The sequence below is a fragment of the Schistocerca serialis genome, chromosome 2, assembly GCF_023864345.2.
Source record: "Schistocerca serialis cubense isolate TAMUIC-IGC-003099 chromosome 2, iqSchSeri2.2, whole genome shotgun sequence".
NCBI classification, from domain to species: Eukaryota; Metazoa; Arthropoda; class Insecta; order Orthoptera; family Acrididae; genus Schistocerca; species Schistocerca serialis.
In genome coordinates, this window is record NC_064639.1 from 44492841 (window position 1) to 44520487 (window position 27647).

The following is a 27647-nucleotide window of genomic DNA, read 5'->3' on the forward strand; positions in this document are numbered from 1 at the left end:
TACCGTTTCCCGTACTCGAACCCTGGCCCTCCTGCATGGAAAGCCCAACTGCATCTGCCTAACACATCTGTACCACCAGAGGCATTTGGAATGAAGGGAAATTAAAAATGTCAGTGCCGTTTCTGGGACTCGAACACTGGTCCTCCTGGATGGAAAGCCCAAGTGCACCACCCCAACACAAATTCAAATGGCTCTGAGCACTATATGACTCAACGTCTGAGGTTATTAGTCCCCTAAAACTTAGAACTAGTTAAACCTAACTAACCTAAGGACATCACACACATCCATGCTCGAGGCAGGATTCGAACCTGCGACGGTAGCGGCCTCGCGGTTCCAGACTGCAGTGCCTAGAACCGCACGGCCACTTCGGCCGGCACCCCAACACAATTATACCACTAGAGGCGCTTGGAACCGACGGGAAATTAAAAATGGAGGTGAGGTTTCTGGGACTCGAACCCTGGTGCTACTGGATGTAAAGCCCAAGTGCACCCCCCAACACATTTAAACTGTCCAAATGCGGGAGAGGAAATTTAGGTTAGTGTAATTTATTTATTTTGCTCGGGAAACTGACGCAAAGATCGACGTTAATTGCGTAATAAGGATTGGACCTAATTACAAAAAACTAGTGACAGACACACTCAAACTTTACCCTACCCCTACAAGCTGGTGAGAAAAAGGCGGGGGTGTAAGGAACTATCTTCATTCTTTTTCGTGGAAAATACGTTCAACTGACGAGACGCTGGTGTTGGACAGAGAGGAGATTAAAAAGTGTATTACCTGTAAGCATGTAGTATCTGTCGTTCATTGACGTCAGAGTTCGTTACAGCCACCTACTCTAAACCCACCCTATAGCCCAGCTAGTCGAAGCCAACACATGCTATCACAACTAATGGAAAACACGTCTCACAGTTCTCACTGCACTACGAAATTGTGGTGAAAAGTAATAGCACTTGTAATAAATGGATCATAATGTATTGGGGAATATCGTCGTCCTACAAGACTGCAGAGGGGGCGGTTGTTGAACGTGCATTCACCTCGTTGTACAATCACGAACGGCCGAAAAACGAGACCCTCTTCCCTCACCCCTCCCTCCATCCACCTCTGGGAAAGACATAGGCATTTTCAAATGCCAGCTACTCCGCCTCGTCGCATGTGCTGTCCGCTGTCCAGCTTGAGGTTATGGTCCTTCATTGATACAAAAGCAGGTATAGTTAACTAAGCAATAGGAGGTAAAAGGACAGCTGTCCCAAGTGTACCTTGTTCGTCTATTGTGACACAGCTGCCGTAATGGTTAGGGGGCGCACCTGCGGCAGCGACCTAGGCAGGCACTCAACGCCTCCAATAAGCCTCTCCTTCTGTGATGGAAAACATTTTTATTTAACGTCAACAGCTCTTTCCTGTAATCTGTTAAAAAAAAAAGGAAAACACAATTGCGACGATAATAAATGTCCTCTTTCCATGAAAATAGATAGAGTCCATTTTCTTTTATGAGCAAGATCGGTATAGGCTTTAAGTTCGACTGCAGGATACAATCTGCATGTCGTTATTTTGTGACGTCCAACGAATTGAAAATTACCGATCACCACAGAACGTCATCGTTATCTCGAAACAGTCATCGGAGTAAAGAAAAGAAATCTATATTAAGCAATTTCTTTCAGATTGTTGAACAAACTTCATGACCTGAGAGCGTTTCTCATGTTCAGTGTCTGTGAATAAACCGTCCTCCAAATGTATATTACACACATTACAGACAATCTTTCACGCCATTGGCATAACATGTTGGGAAAAAAAACATTCCTTTTACTTTCGCCAACAACAATCTATATCTATAATCCAAGAGAACGTAGATGTCTTGTACACTGTGGAAGCCCCGCTTTTACCAGTGCAATGCTGTATCATACAAGCGTTTACGAAACAAATCTTGAGAGCCCGTCTCGTCCTGTGTTGGTGGGAATTTGAAAATTCATCACAAGATATCGCCCCAACGAAAGGAGAAGAAACACCTGTCAAGAATCATCCCTAGGAGTCTCCTCCACTCACCAGGCGGCATGTCATTGATATCAATTTGATAGGGTAAGTAATTAAATTGGTCATGAGAGCAGTTTTCATGGAGAGTAATTCTTTTTTTTTTTTTTACACACTCACCACTCAGGTCAAACGGGAATCTGTGCGGGGAAGACGATATTCTTTTTGAGGAACGCTACTGAGAACCGATATTTGAAGCTCACCACAAAGGGATTCTGAAGCCCAGACCATATATTTCGCGTAATATCTTCGCTATTAAAAGCATGATCGTAGCGACTATGTTACCGTCACCCAGCACAAAAAGCGGTCTTGAGTCTACATGCACACACACGAGTAACTCATAGTTTACGATTTCGGGTAGGAATGTTGTCTGCGATTTGTAATCAAGCCTATCCATTCTACTATGTACTTGGATTGTATCCTGTAGAGACGTCTTTTAATGATTACAGTCACTGGTGAATCACATTTGTACCACTCTCATATCTTGCAACGAGCCACCTTTTTCGAACCTACCTGCTAAGGATCCCATACAGCAAAAACGTCAACGCTAATATTTAGATAGGCCCTCTGCATCTTGGTCGTCATCAAAGTCGCTTTCACAGACTGGTGTGGCCGGCCGTTGTGGCCGAATGCTTAAGGGCGCTTCAGTCTGAAACCGCGCGACCGCTACGGTCGCAGGTTCGAATCTTCCCTCGGGCATGGATGTGTGTGATGTCCTTAGTTTAGGTTTAAGCAGTTCTGTCTAGCGGACTGATGACCCATAGTGCTTTGAGACATTTGAACCATTTGAACCGACTGGTGTAAAGTTCCATCACCTGTACTGTAGGATGACCATATCCAACCATCAATCACACGAGAATTTTCCTCTGTTGTTGCTTCATAAGCAGTTTAATACTTTTTTTTTCGGTTGTAACACACTCATTCAGTGTACACCGCTGTACAGTTTGTTTTTTCTACCATGACCTAGAGATACGTGTTGTACTGTACCATCCAACAGAGAAAAATTACGTACTATAAATGCTTCGCTAACTTCATCTGATAGATTTTTACTGCATCTCTCTCTTCCAATATACCGGAAACAAATACCATCTACGTGCTGGCATCGAGCATATGCGGTGATTCTATTAAATATACAGGTATTTGTCCATTGGAGCAGGCGGCCTGTGATCTACGTCGCTTACAGAGACCGCTGTAAAGTTTCATCGCCAGTACTGTACGATAACCATCTCTCACAGATTATCAGTTGCAGGGGAGGCTCCTTGTTTTGTTGTCTGGGAGACTGCTTTTTCGGCTGTAACACGCTTTGTACACTGCCATACATTTTGATTTCTTTCCGCCACGACTTCGAAGTCTGTGTCAGGTTCTAAACTGACATTAACACTTTTGGTCCATTGTTTCCCCCGAAAACTAAATATCACATGGCGTAAATGATGTTGGTGCTGCTCACCCCACAACACACCCACACACTAGGCGATTGAAATAAGAGACAGTCACATCATAAGGAATCTGGAAGAGTTTTGAGGCATTGTGGAGCGTTTCTAAACTGCTGTCCAAAGGTGACTGATGACCTCTACATTTGAACTTCACAATCATAGTGACGGGATAGCTGATGGCGCTGTGTCCCGCTTGATTGATTCCTAGTATTGCTGCCATGCACGCTATCACTGTTTCGGTGTTGGCCATCCCCGGAAAGTGTTGCCTCCTCCACCAAGACTTTCTCCATATCAAACAAGCGACGTCATTCAGTCATTACGTGGTAATCACCTGCATATCAGTCGACTGTTGGGATGGAATAGAAACCGTCGATGTACTGTAATAATAAGCATCATAGTTGATAGTGCGTGCAATTTTAGCAATTTTATGGTAATTTCAACACCGACCAATGATGTGGCAGCATGCTTACCAATTTCTGTATCATCGCTAAACAGCCCATTCACTACTTTGCGAGTACCATCGCGAATGTACGTAGATGGCTGTGCCGTACGTTCAGTCACTGTTAATTCTCGAACATATAAACCAAAGTATACCAGACAGCGACCTACATATCTCTAGCACTTCGAGCATAGTGTATAACATACGAACTTTCTCCATGTGGATGGGAGTCACAGGGCATTTCCGCATTCTTAAGACCAACGCTCCCTGTAACACTGGCACAGATTTAATCTGCAGCTGACCAGAAGTAGACCGCTACATTCCACGTTTCGTGTAGGAACAGTGCGAACCGAGGCTGCAACTACTGTCCTGCACCCATCCAAGAGCACAAGGCATCTCCAGATGCGCGAATGTAGAGGACGTGCGTTATCGGTCTATAGTAGAGATGTATCTATTCTGATGACATAACAGACGGTTAAGAACAAGAAACGGTTGGTTTTTAAGCATGATCGGGCTCCAGATGGATGGTGTTTGCTGCGTCTTGCGTAAATCAACTGCGCTATCAATTCTACAGTATTGTTCTTGTGTCTGGGATCATTACCAAGAAGGTACTGGGAAGATAGGACATCAACACATGCACTCCTAAGGCTACAAGGTTCTGAATCTAAAACACGCTATAATGTTAGATCGTTGTGGTTTCCGACCCATTGGTTGTACGTAATCCAATGCTGTTACTATCCCAATGTAAGACATATATTTCCAGCACACGACATACATTCTCCTTGCAGGTTTCTCTACGATAAACTATGGTGATAAAATGTAAAATCAGAAACTACTTCCTTACAACATCGCTTCCTTGTGATACATGTAGAATATAGCATTCCAGAGGTGTATAGTCCCCACTATTCACATCCGGTCACGGTTCAGAAATTATACTATGCCCGCATCGGTCCTATGTAAAATGATCGTTAGTAACGGAGAATGCCTCTTATAAGGAAATAAACAAACGCATAGCAGCGGTGTTTGACACGTGAAATTACACGACATGTCGCCACTAACTCCGCAAACGGGACATTGGTCAAGCAGATGTATAGACGAGGATTGTACTACTTCACAAACACCTGTCGGCTAACTTAGAATCACCGTAGTTATGAAACTGAAGACTCCATTTTATGACCAAGATGCGGCAGGAGACTGGAGTACGTGGCATAAATCTTGGTTCGTCTAGTGAATGTATCGAAACAGGATGGAAGTCCCCTGTTAGCCGAGAGATCTGCTGTTAACGATCGCAAGTAGAAAGTGCTCTAAGTCACACACAGAACACGCAGTTGTATGCGAGTCGAATGCAGGTTATGTCACACAATTGATGCATCCAGACAGAACAACGCAGCAACATGTCCCTCTCTCTCTAGAATGCATCATCAGTCCAACATTAAATCCTACCTCGTTACAGCTCCATCTCAACCGATCACTGGATCCACTCTCTGTCATCCTCTAACGCATATTCAAGTAAGTTTAGAGGCAGAGGGTTCTCTTTATTCCAGGAAAACACCAATAACAGCAGTCAACTCGCGTGTGTCATTATTACCTCAATAGACATACAGTAGAATGTTGCCTCGACGAAAAATAAAAGAATGTTTCCACTGTTCCCGGTGCTTCCACCTCACTGCTTTCTCATATTTCTCTAGCTATTGTATACTCGTTCCCATGTACAAGAATTGTTCTGCAACAATCAGAAGACACGAAAGAACCCCCCCCCCCCCCCCCGCATTTCGGCGTATTTTCTCTCAATTTATACGTATTTTCCGTCATTTTATCGATTTTATGTCACTTCTATCCAAGCGATCACGATATCGTTTCTCGTTACGCGCTGTAAACTTGCTTGTAAATGTAGTACAGCTGCCAACACCTAGCGTAAATGCGCTATTTTTCTCGGTGGGTGGCACAGTGTAGCACTGTACTTGAATGCATCCAGTCACCTCCAACTGCGTTCTCTACAATTGCAGATGTTTGCTCTGTTTTCTGTATGTCCGTGTCTGTGCATGTGTCACGGGAGGCTGCCATGGCGTGCTCCTCCCGCTGGTGGATCCAACTTCAAACACAGAACGCATCTCCAGACGTAACACGTGACCGGTCCAACTTTGAGCCCTATCCCAGATGTGACGTGTTCTGGATCTGCATCCAAACATCGCTCCGAATATAACGCTCGGCAGTTCCACACTCGAACGCCATATCGGGAGCCACCTGTTAGAGGGTACAGAATAACGATGATAGAATGTTTGGGTGATATACGCGAATGGACCGACAGGGACGCGGATCTCCTTCGGACTGCAGTACCTGAAAGATGTTGAGTCTTCCAAATTTTCCCGGTAAGAAACACCACCGTAACTGTTGTCTTTTATACTAAATCGTGTTGCAGGAGCAGGCTTCGTTTGGTGCTGACCTTACACATCGTACATGGGTGGCGGAGCTATAACAACATGTTCCCATTTCCACCAAGTGGTCAAAACACGGTCCTATAGTACTAACTCGACTCACTCTGTTTCTGCATGGGTTGCAGAATGTGGTAGATATAGCTCTCTCCAACTTCTGGGTAAATTTGATCTCACTATCAACTACGGTGTGTATTACAATACATCATTCCGTATCAACAATGTCTTTCCCATCCCGACTGTTGACTGGATACACGGATGATTACCGCATGACTGACACCAGTCAGCTGATGTGGTGGAAGCCTTGGTGGAACACTGGATATCTACTACTTGTCGCTGTGGAGCACGGGATTAGATGTATAGGTCATCACCTACACACAAATGTATGGTACGATTCCTCAATGCTACAGACTGGTCCTATTTCCATATGCTGCGATGCCCTCCACATTTTTTTCATCAATAAAGTGACAGTACCTCTTTTTATTTGTACTACCCCATGCATTTTGTGAACAGCACCTTCTGACTATGGTCAACACCAGAACAGTTATCATATATATCACTGCAAAGTGAAGGAACAATGCTTTTCGAAAGGAAACTCCGAGACATCAACTACCCTGTCGATGGGGAAGATAAGATTAACTGTACAGGTGATCACCTACGAACAGCTGTTGGAAGCGCTCTACAGTACCGCAAACTCTTCCAGTTTCCATATGCTGCGATGTCTTCCACATTTTTGTCAATGAGAAACAAAGTCTCTGCGTTTTCTTTCTACCAGCCTGTGTTGTGGTAGCTGTACAGTTCATGCTATGTGATGGTCAGCTTTCTGTGAGAGCCAAAGGATGGAAACGTCTTAATGTTGGTTTAGCAGGAGCTGACACGTATCTCTAAGTCATGGTAGAAAAAAAATTACGGTGTGTACACTTATTGCGTGTGTTACAACCGAAAAAACAATGTATTAAACTGCTTATGGAGGAACAATAGAGGAACCTTCTCATTTGATTGATAGTCTGTTGGATAAGGCCATCCTACAGAACAGGTGATGAAACTATACACCAGTCTGTGGAAGCGTCTTTGATCAAGGCCAAGATGCAGAGGGACTGTCTAAAAACTAGCGCTGTAGTTTTTGCTGTATGGGATCCTTAGCAGATAGGTTCGGAAAAGGTGACTCGTTTCGAGATATGAAAGTGGTACGAATATGAGTCACCAGCGACTGTAATCATTAAAAGACTTCTCTACAGGATTCAACCCAAGTACGTGGTAGAATGGATAGACTTGATTCCAAATCGCAGACAGCATTTCTACCCGAAAGCGTAAACCATCAGCTACTCGTGTATGTGCCTGTAGACTCAAGACCGCTTTTTGTGCAGGGTAGCGGTAACATAGTCGTTACGGTCATGTCTTTAATAGCGCAGATATTACGCCAAATGTATGGTGTGGGCTGCAGAACCCCTCTGCGGTGTGCTTCAAATATTGGTGCTCAACAGCGTTCCTCAAAAAGAATGTCATCTTCCCTCCACGGATTCCCATTTGACCCACCTGGTGTGTGTAATCCTACTACTCGAAAAAAAAAAATTACTCGCCATGCATGATGTCGAATCTTCCAAATTTAATTACTTGACCTATCAAACTGATATCAACGACGTGCTAGCTGGTGGCTAGGGCACCACGGAATGATTCGTGACAGGCGTTTCTTTTTTTTCCTGTTGTGGCGATATTTTTTAACAAAATTTTAATCTCGCACCTACACAGGGCGAGACAGACTCTCACTATTTGTTTCGTAAACGCTGGTGTGATGTAGGATCGCGCTGGTAAAAGGGGACCTGCCACAGTATACAAGAAACTATGTTCTCTTGAATTATACATTGTTGTTGTCGAACTTAAATGAATGTGTTTCTTCTTCAAACATATAAGCCCATGGCGTGAAAGATAGTCTGAAATGTTTTAATACGCATGTGACTGACAGTTTATTCACAGACACAGAATGCGAGATACGCTTTTAGGTCGTGTAATTTGTTCAACAAGTTGCAAGAAATTACTTAATATACCTATTTTTGTTTGGAGTTTATATTCTTGCTTTTTCTTTACTCCAATGACTGTTTCGAGGTGACGAGGCTTTCTGTAGTAACCAGTAAGTTACATGTGTGGTATTATGATCCGTTTATTACGAGTGCTGGTTTTTTTCACGACAATTTCAAAGCGTAATTATAACTGTGACGCGTTTTTCTATTGGTTGTGATAGCGTGTATTGGCTTTGATTAGCTGTGCTGTAGGGTGCCTTTCGAGTAGGTGTCTGTGGCGAACTCTGACGTCAAATAACGATAGCTACTGTATGCTTATAGTAATACACTTTTTAAACTATTCTCTGTCCAACACCAGCATCTCGTCAGTTGAACATATTTCCCACCAAAAAGAATAAGATAGTACCTTACGCCCCTGCTTTCTCGCGCCAGCTAGTAGATGTAGGGTATTTTTGTGTGGGTCTGTCACTAGAGTGGTATTGACGAAATTTTTTCCCAGCAAGATAACATCAGTCGCATGGCATCGACAGTTTTTGAGTTGTAATGCGATTTTATGGTGTCTTTGTGTACCGCTAAGCATGTGGTTGTGTAATTAGGCCCGATCTTTATGATTAATTACGACCAAAATAAATAAAGTACACTGATGTAACCTTCCTCTCCCGCATCTGGACATTTCCATGTTTTGCGGGGTGCACTTGGGCTTTCCATCCAGGAGGAGCAGGCTTCGAGTCCTGAGAAGGATATCGTCAATTTTAGTTTCCCGCCATTTCCTTGGAGGGGTGTGGCGTGGGACAGCACAGACCTAGGACACAGAAATTCGCACGAAGATTCAAAATTCCTGCCAAAATTCAAAATTTCCGCTAATAGGGAGGTTGGAGGAGGGTGGGGGAGGGTGGTGGAAGGGGAGGGACTGAGAAAAACACTTGACGTCATCCGTGGGGCAGGGGTTCGTCTGGTCAGGGGGTGGGGGTTTCCTGGGGGCGGGGGTGATTAATCGATCAATTTAATAAATTTGCGTATCACTTTGATATCAAAAGTCGAGTGAAGACCACATCTCCCTACTACTGATGTCTTTGTTCCAAAACGCCCCAACTGATTCTGCATAGAACACAGGCACGCATACTGCTTCTTTTTGTATGAAATTTTAACTCCTCTACTGCCCCCTCTACCCTGTAATGTCCTGGCATGGCATGCACTGACTTCGTCTTCTTTTCTCAGATGAAGAAATCATTATGTCAAAGGCATTTCTGTACTCATGACAACGTCATTTTCAAGGTGCAACCTTTCATGAACACTCAAAATACTGACTTACAGAACTAAGGTCTCTGACACATCGTAAGTCTATGAAAACCCAGTGTCGCATTGAAGGGTGAATATGTAGAGAAGGACCAAGCATCGACTAGTTTCATAGTCGCAGCCTCATTATTTCGAGGTGACTCTTAAAACTGCTACACCCTACACCCGTCCAGACTTTGGGGTTCCCCAGAGTGCAGCAGGGTTACAAAGTAGTATGTAGAAGGTGTGTGGAGCGTGATGTACAGCGTGTAGGTGCTACTGTGTACATGGTGCAAGGCTGTTATGTACAGGTTATTGTGTACAGGGTGTTACGTCCAGAGCTACAGGTGTTATGTACAGGGCTACAGTGAGTGGTGTAGAGGGCGACGTGGTGCAAAGTACGAGGCTACACGATGTTGTGTACTGGGCAACGTGGTGTAATGTACTAGGCTACGGGGTGTTAAGTACAGAGTTACAGGGTGTTGTCTACTCACCCCGTTGAGCGTGATAGTTGGCACCCCCTTCAGCTTGGGCCTCACAGACCTCGTCCTCACGCCGTTGGCGTAGAGCAATTCGTTCCCAAGTGGTCCTTCCGCACAGTCCATAATCGGCTCCCATACAATGTACATACTGCGTGCACACTGAAAAGAAAAGAGGGTGCGGCGGTGTTGTGAGTGCAGTGAACACCATATACCATATGTCAAAAATACACACACACACACACACACACACACACACACACACACACACACACATAGACACAGAGAAAGAGAGAGAGGGAGGGGGAGAGAGAGAGAGAGAGAGAGAGAGAGAGAGAGAGAGAGAGAGAGAGAGAATACTCGAAGGACTGCATGATTCCTTTCCACCCAAGACTGTAAATGCCATTTCTGTTTTGCTATTAGCTGTGGTACTGCCCACTCGCACATTACTTGGTGTTTGGCAATGACATAAACCTGAAACTGGCCAACGGTATACAGAAATACCAATTGCATTCTGGAGCAGAATAATGTTGTCCTTCCAGTGACAGAAAAACTCACTCACCAGTTAGAATCTGCGCCGGAGAAACGACCTGAACACCGACTACTAATTACAAACTCGGTTAGGAAGTCATAGATCCAACATGCACAAAATTAATACAATGACAGAACACCAAGGAGTTGTGCGACATACGAGGTCTGTTAAAAGAATTTCAGAGCATTCGTAATTTCGCGCCAATGGTGTGGTGGAGCGAAATCAGATTGGCATCCCTGCACACGCCCGTGTTAGTTGTTATTCCGTGCTCTATTGAGTAGAACGTTTTGTCTCACAGTTTACCAATTTCGAAGTGGCAGAGTTAGAGGAGCAACATGCCTCCATTACATTTTGTGAGAAACTCAAGAAAACGTCTACACACACACACACACCAAGCCTACGATGGTGAGTGCTTAAGCATTCCTCGCTATTACAAATGGTTCACATGGCTTAAAAATGACCGGACGGAAGTTAAAGGTGACCCTCCTTCAGAACTCACTTCAACGTCTACCGACCAGGCTTATGTCAGGAACGTCAACGAATCGAAGAATGACTGTCCGAGAGATTGCAGAAGAACGTAACATTTCACTTGGATCATGTCATGAAATCCTGACACAGCATCTTGAAATGCATCGTGTTGTCGTCACGTTCGTCCCACGACTCATGGGTCGAGAGAGAAAAACGTTCGCCTCGCCTTGCATATTTGGATCGCGCAAATGAGAGCGAGATATCCCTTAAGGGAATCGTAACTGGTGATGAGACTTGGGTCTACGTTTATGATCTTGAGACCAACGTTCCATCTTCACAATCGGTCGAGAAAGGTTCTCCAAGACCAAAAAAAGCTGTTCAGGTCAGGTCAAATATCAAAGCCATGGTCAGAGTTTTCTTTGACTTCGAAGAATTAGTTCACAAGAATTCTTGCCACAGGGACAAACTGTTAATCCATGGTACTATAGCGACGTGTTGTGACGCCTGCGACAAAATATGAGAAGGAAAGGGCCTGAAATGTAGCGCGAGATTTCATGGCTATTGCATCCCGACAGCGCGCCGGCACATTCATCCCTGTTGGTTCGTGACTGGAGGCCTATTACGCAAAAAGCCGTATCACTGTACTGCCTCACCCTCCGTACTCTTCAGACCAGGCCCCGGCGGACATTTTTTTATTTCCAACGTTGAAAACCCCGCTGAAAGTACTACATTTGCAACGAAAGACGATATAAAAGAAAATTAGAAGACGATGCTTCGCATGATCCATCAAGAAGCGTATCAAGACTGCTTCTGGAACTGGAAATGGCGTTGGGAGCGGTGTATCAATAGTGAAGGAAACTATTTCGAAGGAGATCATACCAAAAAGTAAAAGGTGACGGCAGAAAAACTTTATGGACAAAGTTCCGGAATTTTTTTAACAAATCTCGTAAACGAAAGTTGTTAGGCGTGTTTCTACATCTGAAAGATGAAGTCTATTCAGATTTCGCACCAGTGGCGTAAGAATGGCGCTAGTAGCGATAGTACGAGGATGAAAATCATGTTTGCTATAAATGCACGCTATAGCGGCTGTGAGCATTAGTTACCTTTGAGATTGGACATGGTGAGTTGATGTCAGTCAAGAATGCCTTTAAGGCGACAAAGACGCCGATATCAACACCTCATTGAGTTTGAATGAGGTCGTGTAACAGGTCTGCGAGAAGCTGGATGTTCCTTCTGCGAAACTGTGGCAGGAATGTAACCACTGTTTACGACTGTTGGCAGCGGTGGTCACGATAATGTACTATCACAAGAAGTCCACTCGCTCTGCACGGTCACGTGGCTCTGCCGCGCTAGTGTCAGTCCTAATCGAGGGAAAGGGAAATTTTATCAGAATTCAATGAAGGCACTGTTGGGTGATAAAATCTGGAGCCACTGGCACAGTGTGGTAACAGACGACAGCCAGCAGGCCGAACAAGGTAAACATGGCACTCGCGGGAGTGGAGCTGTGACGGGGGTATTGCATGCACGATTTGTTTTGAGTGGAGCAACAACGAGGCAGGAAACTGCAGCGTTGCTTTAGGTTATTGCGATGTATGAGGCGGGGCACTAGGCCAGAGCCAAGAGTGGCGATTTGTAAGTGGCTGATGTGTGTGAATTCATGCCTGGAATAGTTTCTGTCTCTCCCTGACACTACTTCAGAAGCGAAGGAGAAACCAATGTAAGTAGACGGGCAATTTTAGTTCGACAGGGAGTGCCAGGTCAGTCGAGCGTCGGGATGGACCTGCGCTGGTCTACGCTTATAGGGGCCAGTCTGGCAGCAATGTTATATGTAATCATCATAAACTTGTACTTTGTTTGTATGTACTTGTTCGGACTGTATTCGAACTCAGGGGACACAACACCGGGGCGGGACAGAACGGCAGCCTGGAACTTGGAGATCGCACAGTCTGCCTGAAAGAGGGCAGTTACAGCGATCTGCAGTGGGTCCAGGAGGGGCTCGGTTCCACTCCAGTCTATGGGCCACGTTCGCTTCACACATGGCGTATCGGGGTCCGGGCGAGGCGTACGCTGCGACAGGAGCAGCAGCACTGCCACAGCACCATAGATGGTGGCGGGTGTTGCCATCCGGCAAGCACCACTAGCGGCAAGTTGCGGCACAGCGTCCATTTTTTTTTTTTTTTTTTTTTTTTTTTTGTGGTTTTAGGGCGCAAAACTTCTATGGTCATTAGCGCCCAGCCCGTGACGTAGAAAACAGGAAAAAAACGAAATTTAAAATCAGCAGCAATGGGAACAAAGTCATAAAATTTGAGAAACTAAAGGCAGAAGGAATGCTTAAAAATCCACTATAGAAATGGGTTGGTTGTCCCCCCAAAAAAAAGGCTTCAAATGACTGACGTCATTTCACTGTCACTAATAAACTGTAGAACGCGGTCAGCTGAGCGCGTGTCATCTGCTAAAATCGACGAGAGATCGGGCGATAGCTGTAGATGGGAGCGTAACGGATTAAAATAGGGGCATTCAATTAAAAGGTGTCTGACCGTCCACGGCTGAGAGCAGTGGGGACAGAGTGGGGGAGGATCACCGCTTAAAAGATGTCGATGACTAAAAAGACAGTGCCCTATCCGGAATCTAGCTAAAATTACCTCCTCCCGACGACGCGATCGGGAGGAAGAGGTCCATGCGCAAGGAAGGGCTTTCACTTCCCGCAATTTATTATGGGGAAGTGTTGACCAATGCGCATGCCATAAATGAGCAACTTGGCGACATAAACCGCTCCGTAGGTCGGTAAACGGAAGAGACTGAATAGCTGGCCGAGGAAGAGAGACTGCAGCCTTGGCCGCTATATCGGCCGCCTCATTTCCACAGATACCAGCGTGTCCTGGGAGCCAGAGGAACGCCACTGAGACGCCCCCCAGGTGGAGCAAGCGCAGACAGTCCTGAATCCGGTGGACCAGAGGGTGCACAGGGTAAAGAGCTTGGAGACTTAAGAGAGAGCTGAGAGAATCTGAGCAGATTACGTACTGTATCCGCTGATGGCGGCGGATGTAGTGGACAGCCTGGAGAATAGCGTAAAGCTCCGCAGTATAAACCGAACACTGGTCGGGAAGCCGAAAGTGATTTGGGGTGTCGCCAACAATATAGGCACTCCCTACACCTAACGATGTTTTCGAGCCATCGGTGTAAATAAATGTGGCTTCCGTCATTTGTGCACATGGAGCAGCAAATGCCCGACGGTAAACAAGTGTAGGGGTACCATCCTTGGGAAATTGACATAGGCCTCTGAGCAAGTCGATCCGGGGACGGAGCCAAGGCGGTGCTGTACCCCAAGTTGTCAAGAAGGTTTTAGGAAAGCGGAAGGAAAGGGAATGGAGCAGTTGACGGAAGCGGACTCCCGGGGGTAGTAGGGAGGAGGAGCGGCCTGCATACCCGACATCAAGGGAGGCGTCGAAAAAAAGGTCATGGGCTGGATTAGCAGGCATGGAAGACAAATGGCTAGCATAACGACTCAGAAGGACTGCCCGCCGATTGGATAGCGGAGGTACAGCAGTCTCAGCATAAAGGCTTTCCACAGGGCTGGTGTAAAAAGCTCCAGACACTAAACGTAATCCACGGTGGTGGATAGAGTCGAGACGCCGAAGAATAGACGGCCGAGCAGAGGAGTAGACTATGCTTCCATAATCCAATTTCGAGCGCACTAAGGCGCGATAGAGGCGGAGAAGGACCACTCGGTCCGCTCCCCAAGAGGTGCCATTCAGGACACGGAGGGTGTTAAGGGAACGCAGACAGCGAGCCGAAAGATAGGAAACGTGGGAGGACCAGCACAGTTTTCTGTCAAACATAAGACCCAAGAATTTAGCGACGTCGGAAAACGGAAGGTTGACAGGACCTAGATGTAAGGAGGGCGGAAGAAACTCCTTACGTCGCCAAAAATTAACACAAACGGTCTTACTGGGTGAGAAACGGAAGCCGGTATCGATGCTCCACGAGTGGAGGCGATCGAGACATCCTTGAAGACGTCTTTCAAGAAGGCTGGTCCGTTGAGAGCTGTAGTAGATCGCAAAATCGTCCACAAAGAGGGAGCCCGAGACATCAGGAAGGAGACAATCCATAATTGGATTAATGGCAATGGCAAACAGTACAACACTCAGCACGGAGCCCTGGGGTACCCCGTTTTCTTGGGAGAAAGTACGGGATAGAGTAGTGTTCACCCGCACCCTAAATGTGCGCTCTGCCATAAATTCGCGAAGAAAAAGGGGCAGCCGGCCTCGAAAGCCCCAAGAGAACAGTGTGCGGAGGATGCCTGTCCTCCAACAGGTATCGTATGCTCTCTCCAGATCAAAAAATATTGCTACCGTTTGGCGTTTCCGGAGGAAGTTGTTCATGATGTAAGTGGAGAGAGCAACAAGATGGTCAACGGCAGAACGATGTTGTCGGAATCCGCATTGGGCTGGTGTTAAAAGACTGCGGGATTCCAGCCACCAAGCTAAACGGTAATTCACCATACGCTCCAAAACCTTACAGACACTACTCGTGAGAGAAATGGGGCGATAGCTAGAGGGGAGATGTTTGTCCTTTCCAGGTTTCGGAACGGGAACGACAATAGCTTCCCGCCATCGCCTGGGAAAGGTACTGTCAGTCCAAATGCGATTATAAAGGCGAAGGAGGTAGCGCAGGCTATGGGTTGATAAATGCAGCAACATTTGGACATGGATACCATACGGTCCTGGGGCGGAGGAGCGAGAAGAAGAGAGTGCATGTTGGAGTTCGCGCATGGAGAAAACAGTATTGTAGCTTTCGCGATTTTGAGAGGAGAAAGCGAGGTGTCGCACTTCCGCTGCACGTTTCTTCGGGAGAAACGCTGGCGGGTAATTTGAAGAGCTCGAAATCTCAGCAAAGTGCTGACCCAATGAGTTAGAAATTGCGACGGGGTCCACTAAGGTATCATGCGCGACAGCGAGCCCAGAGACCGGGGAGAAACTAGGCGCGCCTGAGAACCGTCGAAGCCGACTCCAAACTTCCGAGGAGGGAGTGAAGGTGTTAAATGAGCTAATAAAGAATTGCCAGCTTGCCTTCTTGCTATCGCGGATGACGCGACGGCATCGCGCACGGAGCTGCTTATATCGGATACAGTTGGCCAAAGTTGGATGGTGACGGAAAATGCGAAGAGCACGTCGCCGCTCACGTATTGCGTCACGGCATGCCTCGTTCCACCAAGGAACTGGGGGGCGCCGGGGCAATTCGGAGGTGCGTGGTATTGAACGTTCCGCAGCTGTGAGAATAACGTCGGTAAAATGTGTGACCTCATCGTCGACGCTGGGAAAGCGACGGTCATCGAATGTCGCTAGAGACGAAAAAAGTGTCCAATCGGCTTGGGCAAACTTCCAGCGTCGCGAGCGCATATATGGCAGTTGAGGCTGCAGTCGAAGGACACATGGAAAGTGGTCACTCGAGTGTGTATCATCAAGGGCGAACCATTCGAAGCGCCGGGCTAGCGGAACAGTACCGACCGCAAGGTCCAAATGAGATAAATTTGCCGTGGAGGCAGATAAAAATGTGGGGACCCCAGTGTTGAGGCAGACTAGATCCGTTTGGTGGAAGACGTCTAGCAATAGTGAGCCACGTGGACAAGGATGTGGAGATCCCCAAAGCGGGTGGTGGGCATTGAAGTCCCCAACCAGCAAATAGGGGGGTGGAAGCTGATCAAGAAGATGAAGGAGATCAGCTCGTGCCAGTGGTGTAGACGATGGAATGTATACCGTACATAGAGAGAACGTGTATCCAGAAAGGGAAAGACGGACGGCGACAGCTTGGAAGGAACTGTTTAAGGGGATTGGGTGATAATGGAGAGTATCATGGAGCAGAATCATGAGTCCTCCATGGGCTGGAGTGCCTTCAACAGAGGGGAGGTCATATCGGACGGACTGAAAATGAGGGAGAACAAAGCGGTCATGGGGACGCAGCTTTGTTTCCTGAAGACAGAAGATGACCGGCGAGTAGGATCGTAAGAGGATCGACAATTCATCCCGATTGGCGCGAATGCCGCGGATATTCCAGTGGATAATGGACATAGGGTCAACAGAAAATGGAGAAACGTGACCAAGGGCGCTGTCAACTCAACGACTACTCAGAGCTTGCGACCGACAGCATGGAATGGCATTCAGTCGAAGGCAGAAGATCCTGATCCATAGGTTGGTCAGGAGCAGCTCCTGCCACCAACGATCGGCCAGTGGACCGGCCACCAGCAGTGCGCCTCGGCGACACGGAAGATGGCCGAGGGCGATTTCCGCCAGGTGGTGCTGTAGTTGGGACACGCCTTGGCGGAGAAGGAGAGGAACTGTGTTTCTTCGTAGCCTTCTTGGAGGTATGATGTTTAGATGAAGGAGGAACCGATGGTTGTGAAGTTGCAGTACGTAAAAACTCTTCACGAGAATGCTCTTTTTTCGAAGACTTGGCGTCTGACTTTTGGGCTCGAGATTTAGTAGAACCCGACGAAGGGTGAGCCATAGAGTGGCCAGGCGAAAGTGGTGAGGTTGAACGGGCGATCTTTGCGCTGGCCGATCTGACGACCGTGGTACTAAATGTGAGGTCGCAAGTCTGCGTGGCCGCCTCCTTTGTTGGCCGAGGAGAAGCAAGGACAGTGCTGTATTTTCCTTTCTGAGGCACGGTGGGCTGTCGACTGGCGAGTAACTTTCGAGCAGCAAAGGTCGACACCTTTTCCTTCACTCTTATTTCCTGGATGAGCTTTTCATCCTTAAAAACGGGGCAATCTCGAGAGGAAGCAGCGTGGTCACCCATACAGTTGATGCAGTGAGGGGATGGAGGTGGACAAGCACCCTCATGGGCATCCTTGCCACACGTAACACATTTGGCCGGATTGGAACAGGACTGGCTGGTGTGATTGAACCGCTGACATCGATAGCAGCGCGTAGGGTTTGGGACATAAGGGCGAACGGAAATTATCTCATAGCCTGCTTTGATTTTTGATGGGAGTTGAACTTTGTCAAATGTCAAGAAGACAGTGCGGGTTGGAATGATGTTCGAGTCAACCCTTTTCATAACCCGATGAACAGCGGTGACGCCCTGGTCAGACAGGTAGTGCTGAATTTCTTCGTCAGACAATCCATCGAGGGAGCGTGTATAAACGACTCCACGCGAGGAATTTAAGGTACGGTGCGGTTCCACCCGGACAGGGAAGGTGTGGAGCAGAGAAGTACGCAGCAATTTTTGAGCCTGGAGGGCACTGTGTGTTTCTAACAACAGGGTACCATTCCGTAATCTGGAACAAGACTTTACAGGACCCGCAATTGCGTCGACACCTTTCTGAATAATGAAAGGGTTGACCGTGGAAAAGTCGTGACCTTCGTCAGACCGAGAAACAACAAGGAACTGTGGCAACGATGGAAGAACCGTCTGTGGCTGAGACTCAGTGAACTTACGTTTGTGAGCAGACATAGTGGAAGGTGAGGAAACCATTGCGGAAGAATCCCCCATGATTACCGGCGTCTCCGATGGCGCGCTCCTCCCTTGTGGGGGCCCTCACCGAGGGCACACCCGCCTTAGGTGATTGTTCACACCTCAGGTCACACCTCCCGACAAACGGACGGAGGGACCAATCGGCACTTTCGGAAGGTATCAGCTCGGGTAATCACCCCTCCCTGGGCCTGGCCTTTACCAGGGGGTACGTACGTGTCCTACCTGTCTACCCGGGGCGGGGAGTTACGCGTTACCCCGTCACCGGCTACGCATGGAAGTGCGTGGGTCGGCCTTCAGACACGCACAGGGAGGAGGAAAGAGAAAGGGAAAGGAAAGAAGAGGGGGTCTCAAACGCCGCAGCGGAGAAAAGGGTAAAGAGAAGAGGTAAGGAAAAGAGAAGGACAAAGGAAGGAAGAAGACATACAAGCAAGGAAGAAGAAGAATGTGGTACATTTACAAGCGTCCGTCTCCGGACGTAGGCGCAAACCATACTCCCAGAGGGGGAGGAAGTGAAGGAAAGAACCAGAGGTGAGGGGGGGGGGGGATGAAGACAGGGGATGGGGAAGGATGCGGAAAGGGAAGGTATGCAGCCCAGAAAGGAAGGAAGGCCACATTAGCTCGGGGCCCCGTGCTCGCTACGCACGTATCCACAAAAGAGTTGTGGATCCCCTGGGGGGGCACAGCGTCCAGGAGGGCGCGGGCTCGATTCTGGTCCTGTCCTGGGAGCAGCGGCGGCCCTTGACCAGTACGTCCACCTTCGTCCCATTGTCGGACAGAGCAGGCCAAACGGGGCGGAGAGTGGCGAGGACCAGGGACTGGCTGCAGCAGCCTCCGGAATCGCGGGCAGCAGCAAGTCGCAACCCATCGGCTGGCGGCGATCGGGAGAGCGGCGGCCGACTTCCATCGGCGGGCGGCCTCGATGACGGCGGCAGCGGCGTCGGCATACCAGGAGTCTGCTGAGCCGGCTGGACTTGCAGGACATCGGCGGGCGGCACGCCGACACTACACCATTTTTATGAAAGAGGATCAGATAAAGACTGTGGGTGGAGTTGGGAATAGTCTTGATAGGGACAGGGAGTACGATGTAGGTGATGACCATCTTTGCCATCCAAATGGCAGGTGAGTTTGCGTATTGTGGCATTTTCAACCTGCAGAAGCTCTTAGCCTTTCCCATCACAGTGGCTGCCGCCCAGACTCGACTGTAGGCCTCAGTCCTTCTGGTGCCAATGGGAAGACCACGTGGAGAAGCACTATTACAAAGTTATTAACTGTGTGAAATGCTCTGACGAACATTCGCACCTGTGGCAGGGGCAGAACAGAAGTGTCGATGCGCGCTTGCTCTGGTGGACCACACTTCGCAAACTGGCGCGGCTACTCAGCATTAAGAGGTCGCTGGAATGCTACAGGAACAAAGCAAAAAAAGACGACGAACCGGACGAGTTTGGCAGCAGCCAGGAAAGCCGAGGGGAGACGTCAATGGTAACACCACAGCCTCGCCGCCGGATCAGATCACAAGCTAGACGGCAACGTCCTCACCTCCCGTACGGCTGGCTACGCTGCCCCACGAGTATTTCAGGCGAGGAGGGAGACTGGCTGTGTGTCGCAGAGCAGAGGCAGCCAGTGCTGGCCCGTCGTGAAGAACGAAACGCTGTAGTGGCAGGAGACAAAGCGGAAACACTCCTGCGTGGCACCAGACGACTTGCACGTCATGGTTGATGCCGCCTTGGAAGAGGCAGAGACCAGGTTCAGGATGTCGCTCCATACCGAGATGAAAGCTGCCTGCCGGCTGGCTCTGAGCACTATGGGACTTAACATCTTAGGTCATCAGTCCCCTAGAACTTAGAACTACTTAAACCTAACTAACCTAAGGACATCACACACATCCATGCCCGAGGCAGGATTCGAACCTGCGACCGTAGCAGCCCCGCGGTTCCGGACTGCAGCGCTAGAACCGCACGGCCACCGCGGCCGGCGAAAGCTGCCTGCCACCAGCCGTGGGAGGTCAATCGTAGGTGGTTACAGAGTGAACCATGGGCGGTACACACCAGTGCGTACAGGAACGTGACAACATCTGCACAAACGGATATTAGCACAAAGTGGCAACTGTGATCGTAGACGTAGGCGATCCGGGTGTATAAGCCGAAGCTCTGCCCAAAAATGGTCGTCAACAGAGCGTTACAGACGACAAAGGTCGTAGGAGAGGACCCATTGGGATCAGAAGACGAAAAACGCCAACGTAGAAAGACGACGTAATAGGTGGTAAAAACGAGCAACTCCCGCCAGGGTTTTCAGGGATTTCCCTTGACCATAAGATGAATGTCAGAGTTGTCCTGAAATCCTTCAGTATTGAGAGAAAGTCCACCAACACTTGCAAGCCCCACAAAGGGCGAAAAGAATAAAACTGTACACTAATACTCCAATTGGCTGAATAGAGTATCTACAAGTTCTCAAGCATTTTTCTCAATCCCTTAAGGATGCAGGAAAAAATGACGAAGGTTGGGCGTTTCACTGCGAAGAACACTGAAGAACACAGAGACGTAAGATAGCATTACCAGCAACTGACATAGTTTAAAACGATCTCGTTTTGCGGCCCAATTTGGCCAGGGGCTGGTCGTATCACGCGCTAGTCAGATTTGGGGTACATCTGGATGTGACATTGGGCCGATGCTGGTGTGGGAACGAAAGTACTAAGGGGAAACCATTAAATTCCAGTTACACGATAAGTAACAGAAAGATTAAGGCTGTCGACTAAACTAAACACCCAAGGATTACAATTACGAACATTTGAATTAGAAGCATCACTTACAACAAAATATCAAATGGCTCTGAGCACTATGGGACTTAACAGCTGAGGTCATCAGTCCCATAGAACTTAGAACTACTTAAACCTAACTAACCTAAGGACATCACACACATCCATGCCCGAGGCAGGATTCGAACCTGCGATCGTAGCAGTCGCGCGGTTCCGGACTAAAGCGCCTAGAACCGCTCGGCCAGCGCGGACGGCAATAAAATATCATGGGAAGGAGAAACAAAGACTCCTTTTATTGGCAGAGCACTTATAAGATACAACAAATCTACTAAATGACTACCTACACTAAGCTTGCTAATACTCTTCTGCAGCATTGTTGCACAGTACGAGATCCTTACCAGACAGGGTGACAGAGAACATCGAAACAGTTCAAAGAAGGGCAGCTCGTTTCATACTATCGTGAAATGGGAGAAAGTGTGTCAAGGATATGACACCCAAGCCCATTGAAACAAAGGCGCGCTTCGCTTTGCCTAAAATATTTCCACGAAATTTCAATATCCATCTTTCTCCTTTGAATGCAAAATTATTTTTTTGACGCCCGCCTACGTAGAGACAAAGGATCATCATAGCAAAAGAAAAGAAAGTCACAGCAAGCCCGGAAAGATTTAAGTATCGACTTTTACCGTGTATTCCTTAAGAGTGGAACGGTCGAGAAGTAATCTGAAGATGGTTCGATGAACCCTTTGCTTGCCAACCACTTCGGTGTGTATTTTAGAGTAGTCATGTACATTTAGATGAGGGTAGGTCCTGGTCGACCACATCTGACCACCATGAGGGTGGATCACCGTACCGTGCACGAGACACACTGTAGCCACTTCACATACACACTTGCCATCCGTGAACAAGTAATGGTCTGCCTGCGACATTCTGCGTCAGAGACTAGCAGTTGCTACGCTGGGGAACTACCGCCCTGTGCATAGGCTACAGTTAGCACTACGACACAAGTGGCTGCATTTGGATCAGAGCCACGTCTGAAGGCAGGGGCTGCTGACAAAGGGCGTGGCAACGTGTTCAGCGATAAATCGCAGCTCTGCACTACCCAGATGACCTTCGTCAGTGAGTATGACAGCGTCCTGGGGAGAGGTCCGATTCTTCCCATGTTTTGGGGAGAGACACAACGATGTTACTCCTAGCGTCACGCTGGGGGAGAGATCAGGTACGAATGAAGGTCACGGTTGGTAGTGATTGAGTAAACAGCAATAGCAGTATATGTAAAACAAAGGATATCACTGCTGTCAGCTGAACTGTGACATTAAGTGGAATCACGACGATGAGTGAAAATGTGTGCTGAACTGGCATTCAGGAATCTCCAGATTACTAGACATGTGCATTAACCACTGTGCCCCTCGGTACACAGCATTATTGCAACTCCGTGGATTATCTCAGCATAGCTCATGGCCGATCCACATTCCCACTGATCGTCAAATATCTGCAGTTGATGTCTATTGGCTCCATGTTCGCTATTCAGATTCCCATATAAACTCGTATGTATTTTTGCATCCACGCTAAAGAGGGTGAAAACATTGCCCAGGTAGGCGTAACAGTTATATGAATGCTTGGTGTCAGTTCTTTCGGACATGTCTGGGGATGTGGGTCGGCCATGAGGCGTTCCGAGACAGTCCGTGCAATTACGATAACGGCGTGTCCTGCACGTGGTGGTTAACTCACCTACCTAGTAACCAGGAGATCCCAGGTTCGAATCCCGGTCCAGTTCACATTTTCACTCGTCGCCACTGATTCCACGTAATATCCCGCTGCAGCTGACAGTCGTGATTCACTTAAATTTACATATAATGTTTCACTGTTGCGGATCTGCGTGATTTCTGTTTTTTCGGACATATCCGAAAGGATAGGCAGCACACATTAATATAATACAAACAGAACATCACAGACATCATGCATTCTCATGTACTGCATATTATTTGACAGTTACCTGTTATTTTCTGTTTCACGCAAACTGTTCTAAATTATTTATAAGAGTGAAATTCTATTATTTTTGTTTGGGAGGTTAATGAGCTTTGCCTGAGTAGGAAAACATTACTATGAGATAACGCAATATTCCTTGTAATTAAGAAAGCTTACTATTCAGCCACTCTATAACGATTACTTGAATCTTCTTCCAAAGTGTTACATTTATTTCAGACAATAGCAAGCATTTCTCTTTGGCCGGCCGCTGTGATCGAGCGGTTCTAGGCGCTTCAGTCGGGAACCGCGCTGCTGCTACGGTCGCCGGTTCGAATTCTGCCTCGGGCATGGATGTGTGTGATGTCCTTAGGTTAGTTATGTTTAAGTAGTTCTAAGTCTAGCGGCCTGATGACCTCAGATGTTAAGTCCCATAGTGCTTGCAGCCATTTGAACCATTTCTCTTTGTTTTTCATAAAACATTGCTGTTAGCTTCGTATGAGTGCTATTTCGTCAGCACACTTTCATTCAGATACGATACATAATAATTATTGAAACGCCCGCTAAATCACGCAGGGTTCACAGGCAATTAGGATTGTGGAAAAGCCCAAGGGAGTTGCGGTCAAATTCATTTCACAATTGTAATTCATTATCATTTAGTTCACAAATACACTTTCCAAAGGATTAAATTTGCTCCGCGGCTGACGGCCTCCAAGCAGATGCTTCAGAATAGGTTCAATTTTGAAAGGATATGACACACAATTAAATTTACGAGTAAGATAAATCGTATACATATATGAGATCAGCATGCGGAGTGGCTGAAGGCCGCCGTATTAAATCTTCAAAATCCCAAATAGACTATGATTACTGAAGGCAGAAGGCCACAATGTTTTAAGATGCTAACAGAGCTGATGGCCCACAAGATGCACAGAAAGAGATAAACAAACGCAATAAGGTGGCTGAAGGCGGAAAAGTTAAATTCTGCAAATTAAGGAAATATATGTTGCAACAATCGGTAAAACAATAGATTAAGTTCAAAGATTTCCTTTTGCAACACCAACGGCGGAAGGTCCACAATAGCTTGAAATCTTTCAGAGGAAGTTACAATAACCTGTCAAGAGCAGAAGACGATAATGTTTGCACTTGAAGGAAACTCTGAGAAGATGTTTCCAGGGCTGAAGGCCCACAACTAACCTCGCCAAATTAAAATATAAAATACAGTTAAATTACAACGACATTAACTGTGCCAAAAGGATAATTAAGAGAACGGCACTCAGAAGCCTCCAGTGGATCGGTCTGCCCTCTTTCACTTAGGCGAGACAGGTGGTTGAGTCCAACTACACTTGATTCGTGTGAACCCAAGCAAGGGACAGTCACGGACCGACCGATCAACGCTTGCTTGCCACGACGGAGTACACGAGAAGGCCCCAAAAAAAATTACAAGTATCACTATCCCCAAACAAAAGCGTATGTGAACTGAGCTGCCAAAACTACACACCATGTGGGGCAGCAACAACTTGTGACGAAAAGACACTGCCTAAAAACTACGTTAGCGGCCAGGGCAGGTAACCAGAACACTAACGGCCACAAGGCAGAAAATTCCACTGGTTCACTTAACTACGAAACAAGATAATACGGTTAACTTGACCCAAAATGAACACTGCCTGAATTTACGTTAGCGGCGAGGGCAGGTATCCTGAACACTAACGGCCGCGAGGCAGAAAATTCCGCTGGTGCACTTGACTATGGATAAAGTAATTTGATCAGTTCCACCTGACGGCGGCTATGTCGAACACTTCACTCGTTGTTGCTCACAGGAAAACCTCCACAACAGCAACGCCGGAACCAACAACGTAATGCTCAAGACCATTCAACTTTCACGACCTGGGTCGGCGAGCGACGATGCTCGTACCGATCGAACAGCTCCAGACAGACTCCGACACTGCGCAGAGACCGCCGGCGGCCCAGTCGACCACGCCGCACGGAGATGTCCTCGGTCCGACCGACCGACCAACAACCCACCAAAGGTCAGGCCCGGCTTAAGTGATGCGTGGCGGCAACGGGCGGTCGGGCGGGCGGTGTCCACGCAGGGCTCACTGCTGCTGCAAGCCGGCGACTGGCTGGCCCGGGCTGCGCTCCAGACGCGTTGCCACTGACTTCCAGGCCCCATGAACTCTCCTCCTCGCACGTTCCGAGTGACAGGCAGATCCGAACTCCCGATCCAAACTCGCAATCCGAACTCACCGCTTACGACAGACAACGACCGGGAAGTAATAGCAGTCAAGCAAAGATACTACGAGAGGGGATATATCGATACGCGCTGCTAGCGCCGCTCACGGTCAGGCAAAGCAGCAACTCAGTGACGGTAGTAATTTAAAGTAACGTAGTGAGGTGGAAGTACGTTAAAAACAGGGTGTAAAATACACGCTGGCGGGAACCCGAGCCACTCACGGCTCAATTACTGTTCTGATAATCAAAGGATTTTCGAACAGAGTTTGTTCAACTGGACTGGTGACCGAATTTAGAAGTACTTGCACTGATTTTCTGTGTGCGTTACTCAAAATCTCGTGATACTTTACGCCGTCTCTACTGTGTGTGGCTTGCATTACTTTTTAATGATCATTCACCAGTTATGTGAAAAAAGCGTGGTGTAAGTTATTAGTAAAATAATTTCTTGTACACTTACTTCATTAATCAGTTATAACTTCGGAGACGATTAAGTTTATGTTCTCGCAATCACGGTCGTTTGCGTAGACAACCGAAGAGGAAAAGGTTACATGTTGCTACTTGATTCACAGTGAGGTACTAGCCGCATCCTTTGGTTCAACCACCATCTTTGGCGGAGCTGTGATCTTCACATTAGCTGTAATTCGTACAGCAGTAAAACAGATTCTATGGGGCTGCTAGAAGATTGTCGCCAGTGCAGAATGTGTGGCAATTAACTGTGAAATTTACAGATGTAAACTGAGTGGACTTCAGCCTCAGCAAGCGTTATTTAAGACGTTATCACGTAATTACATCAACCTCTCTTGCAAATATATTGGAAGTTCTAGACAATATTGAGGCAGCTAGCGGTCAACCAGAACAACAAAGCAACGGATTCTCCACGGCTAATAGACCGAAATTGTAAAGGACTTCCAGTACTGGCTAGTTGCGTACAGACACACATCTGTTCGTGATCATGTTGTAACAATGTTTTAATTAGTAGAATACCTTTTAGGGCTGGTATGTTGTTTATTGAGAGAAAATATCGGCACGTCCGTAATCGTTACTGATCGATTCCAGCAAAGACGAATAAAAGAAGAGCGTATACAAAGTGACCAATAGTTAACGCGGCCATGGCTGGCGACCGAAGCTGTGGTATGGGCCACAGGAGATCCGCAGTAAATACACCATAGTTTGTCATGTCAGTTATTTATGACACACATAACATAAAATATGTAAAAAGAAAAGTAAATTACTCACGTATATTAAACGAGGGAATGCTCTAACTGCCTCCCTCCGTTGTTCAGACATTCCTGACACCTGCTTAGGTTCAAAATGGTTCAAATGGTTCTGAGCACTATACGACTTAACTTCTGAGGTCATCAGTCGCCTAGAACTTAGAACAAATTAAACCTAACTAACCTAAGGACATCACACACATCCATGCCCGAGGCAGGATTCGAACCTGCGACCGTAGCGGTCACGCGGTTCCAGACTGAAGCGCCTTTAACCGCACGGCCACACCGGCCGGCTCACCTGCTTAGGAAACTGCTCGTTACACACTGTAGTTTTTTCTCAGAAATGGCAGTAATTTCTTGACAAATTCTAGCTCATTTAAAGTGTATCGATTAGATTTGTACACTTTCTCTTTTAATTTCCCCCGTAGATACTCGTAAAAAGTCGGGGGGGGGGGGGGGGGGGTTTAAGTGGAAGAACGTGGAGACCATATGTCGTTAGTGATCGAGTTATCTTCAAATGCGTCATAAATTTCCTTTAATTTTAGCTGTACGTGACGTCTCAGAATCCTGCTTAGTCAATTGGCCAAAAAGGCCGCAAACTTTTTTCGACATACAGTGTGACAGTTATTGAACTACATCAAAAAAACGCAAATTAGTTACAAACTACGGCGTGCAAACACTTTATTCAACAGGTAAACGTCACTACAGACATTCAGATTTAGGCTATGACATGTTCGATATGCCTGCCATCATTGGCTACGATGCGGCGCAGACGAATAGCGAAATTTTGCATGACCCTAAACCGATGTCTCTTCTTTTCTTGTTTCTTGATCCCGGCTTCTTGGGATCTCTTGTGAAGAGTCACGATAAAAGTTTCGTAGTGGCGTGGGACAATCTGTTGTGGGTGAATTCGTTT

At 47.2% G+C, this 27647-nt stretch overlaps 1 protein-coding gene across 1 annotated transcript in view; it reads right to left on the reverse strand.

Annotated features, from left to right (window-relative positions):
- LOC126455437 (gamma-interferon-inducible lysosomal thiol reductase-like) overlaps nt 1-27647 on the reverse strand; it is a 115251-nt gene that overhangs the window by 24944 nt on the left and 62660 nt on the right. The window contains exon 4 of the mRNA XM_050091186.1: nt 10117-10263. Coding sequence (XP_049947143.1) covers nt 10117-10263 — 147 coding nt within the window. The remainder of the gene's footprint in view (nt 1-10116; nt 10264-27647) is intronic.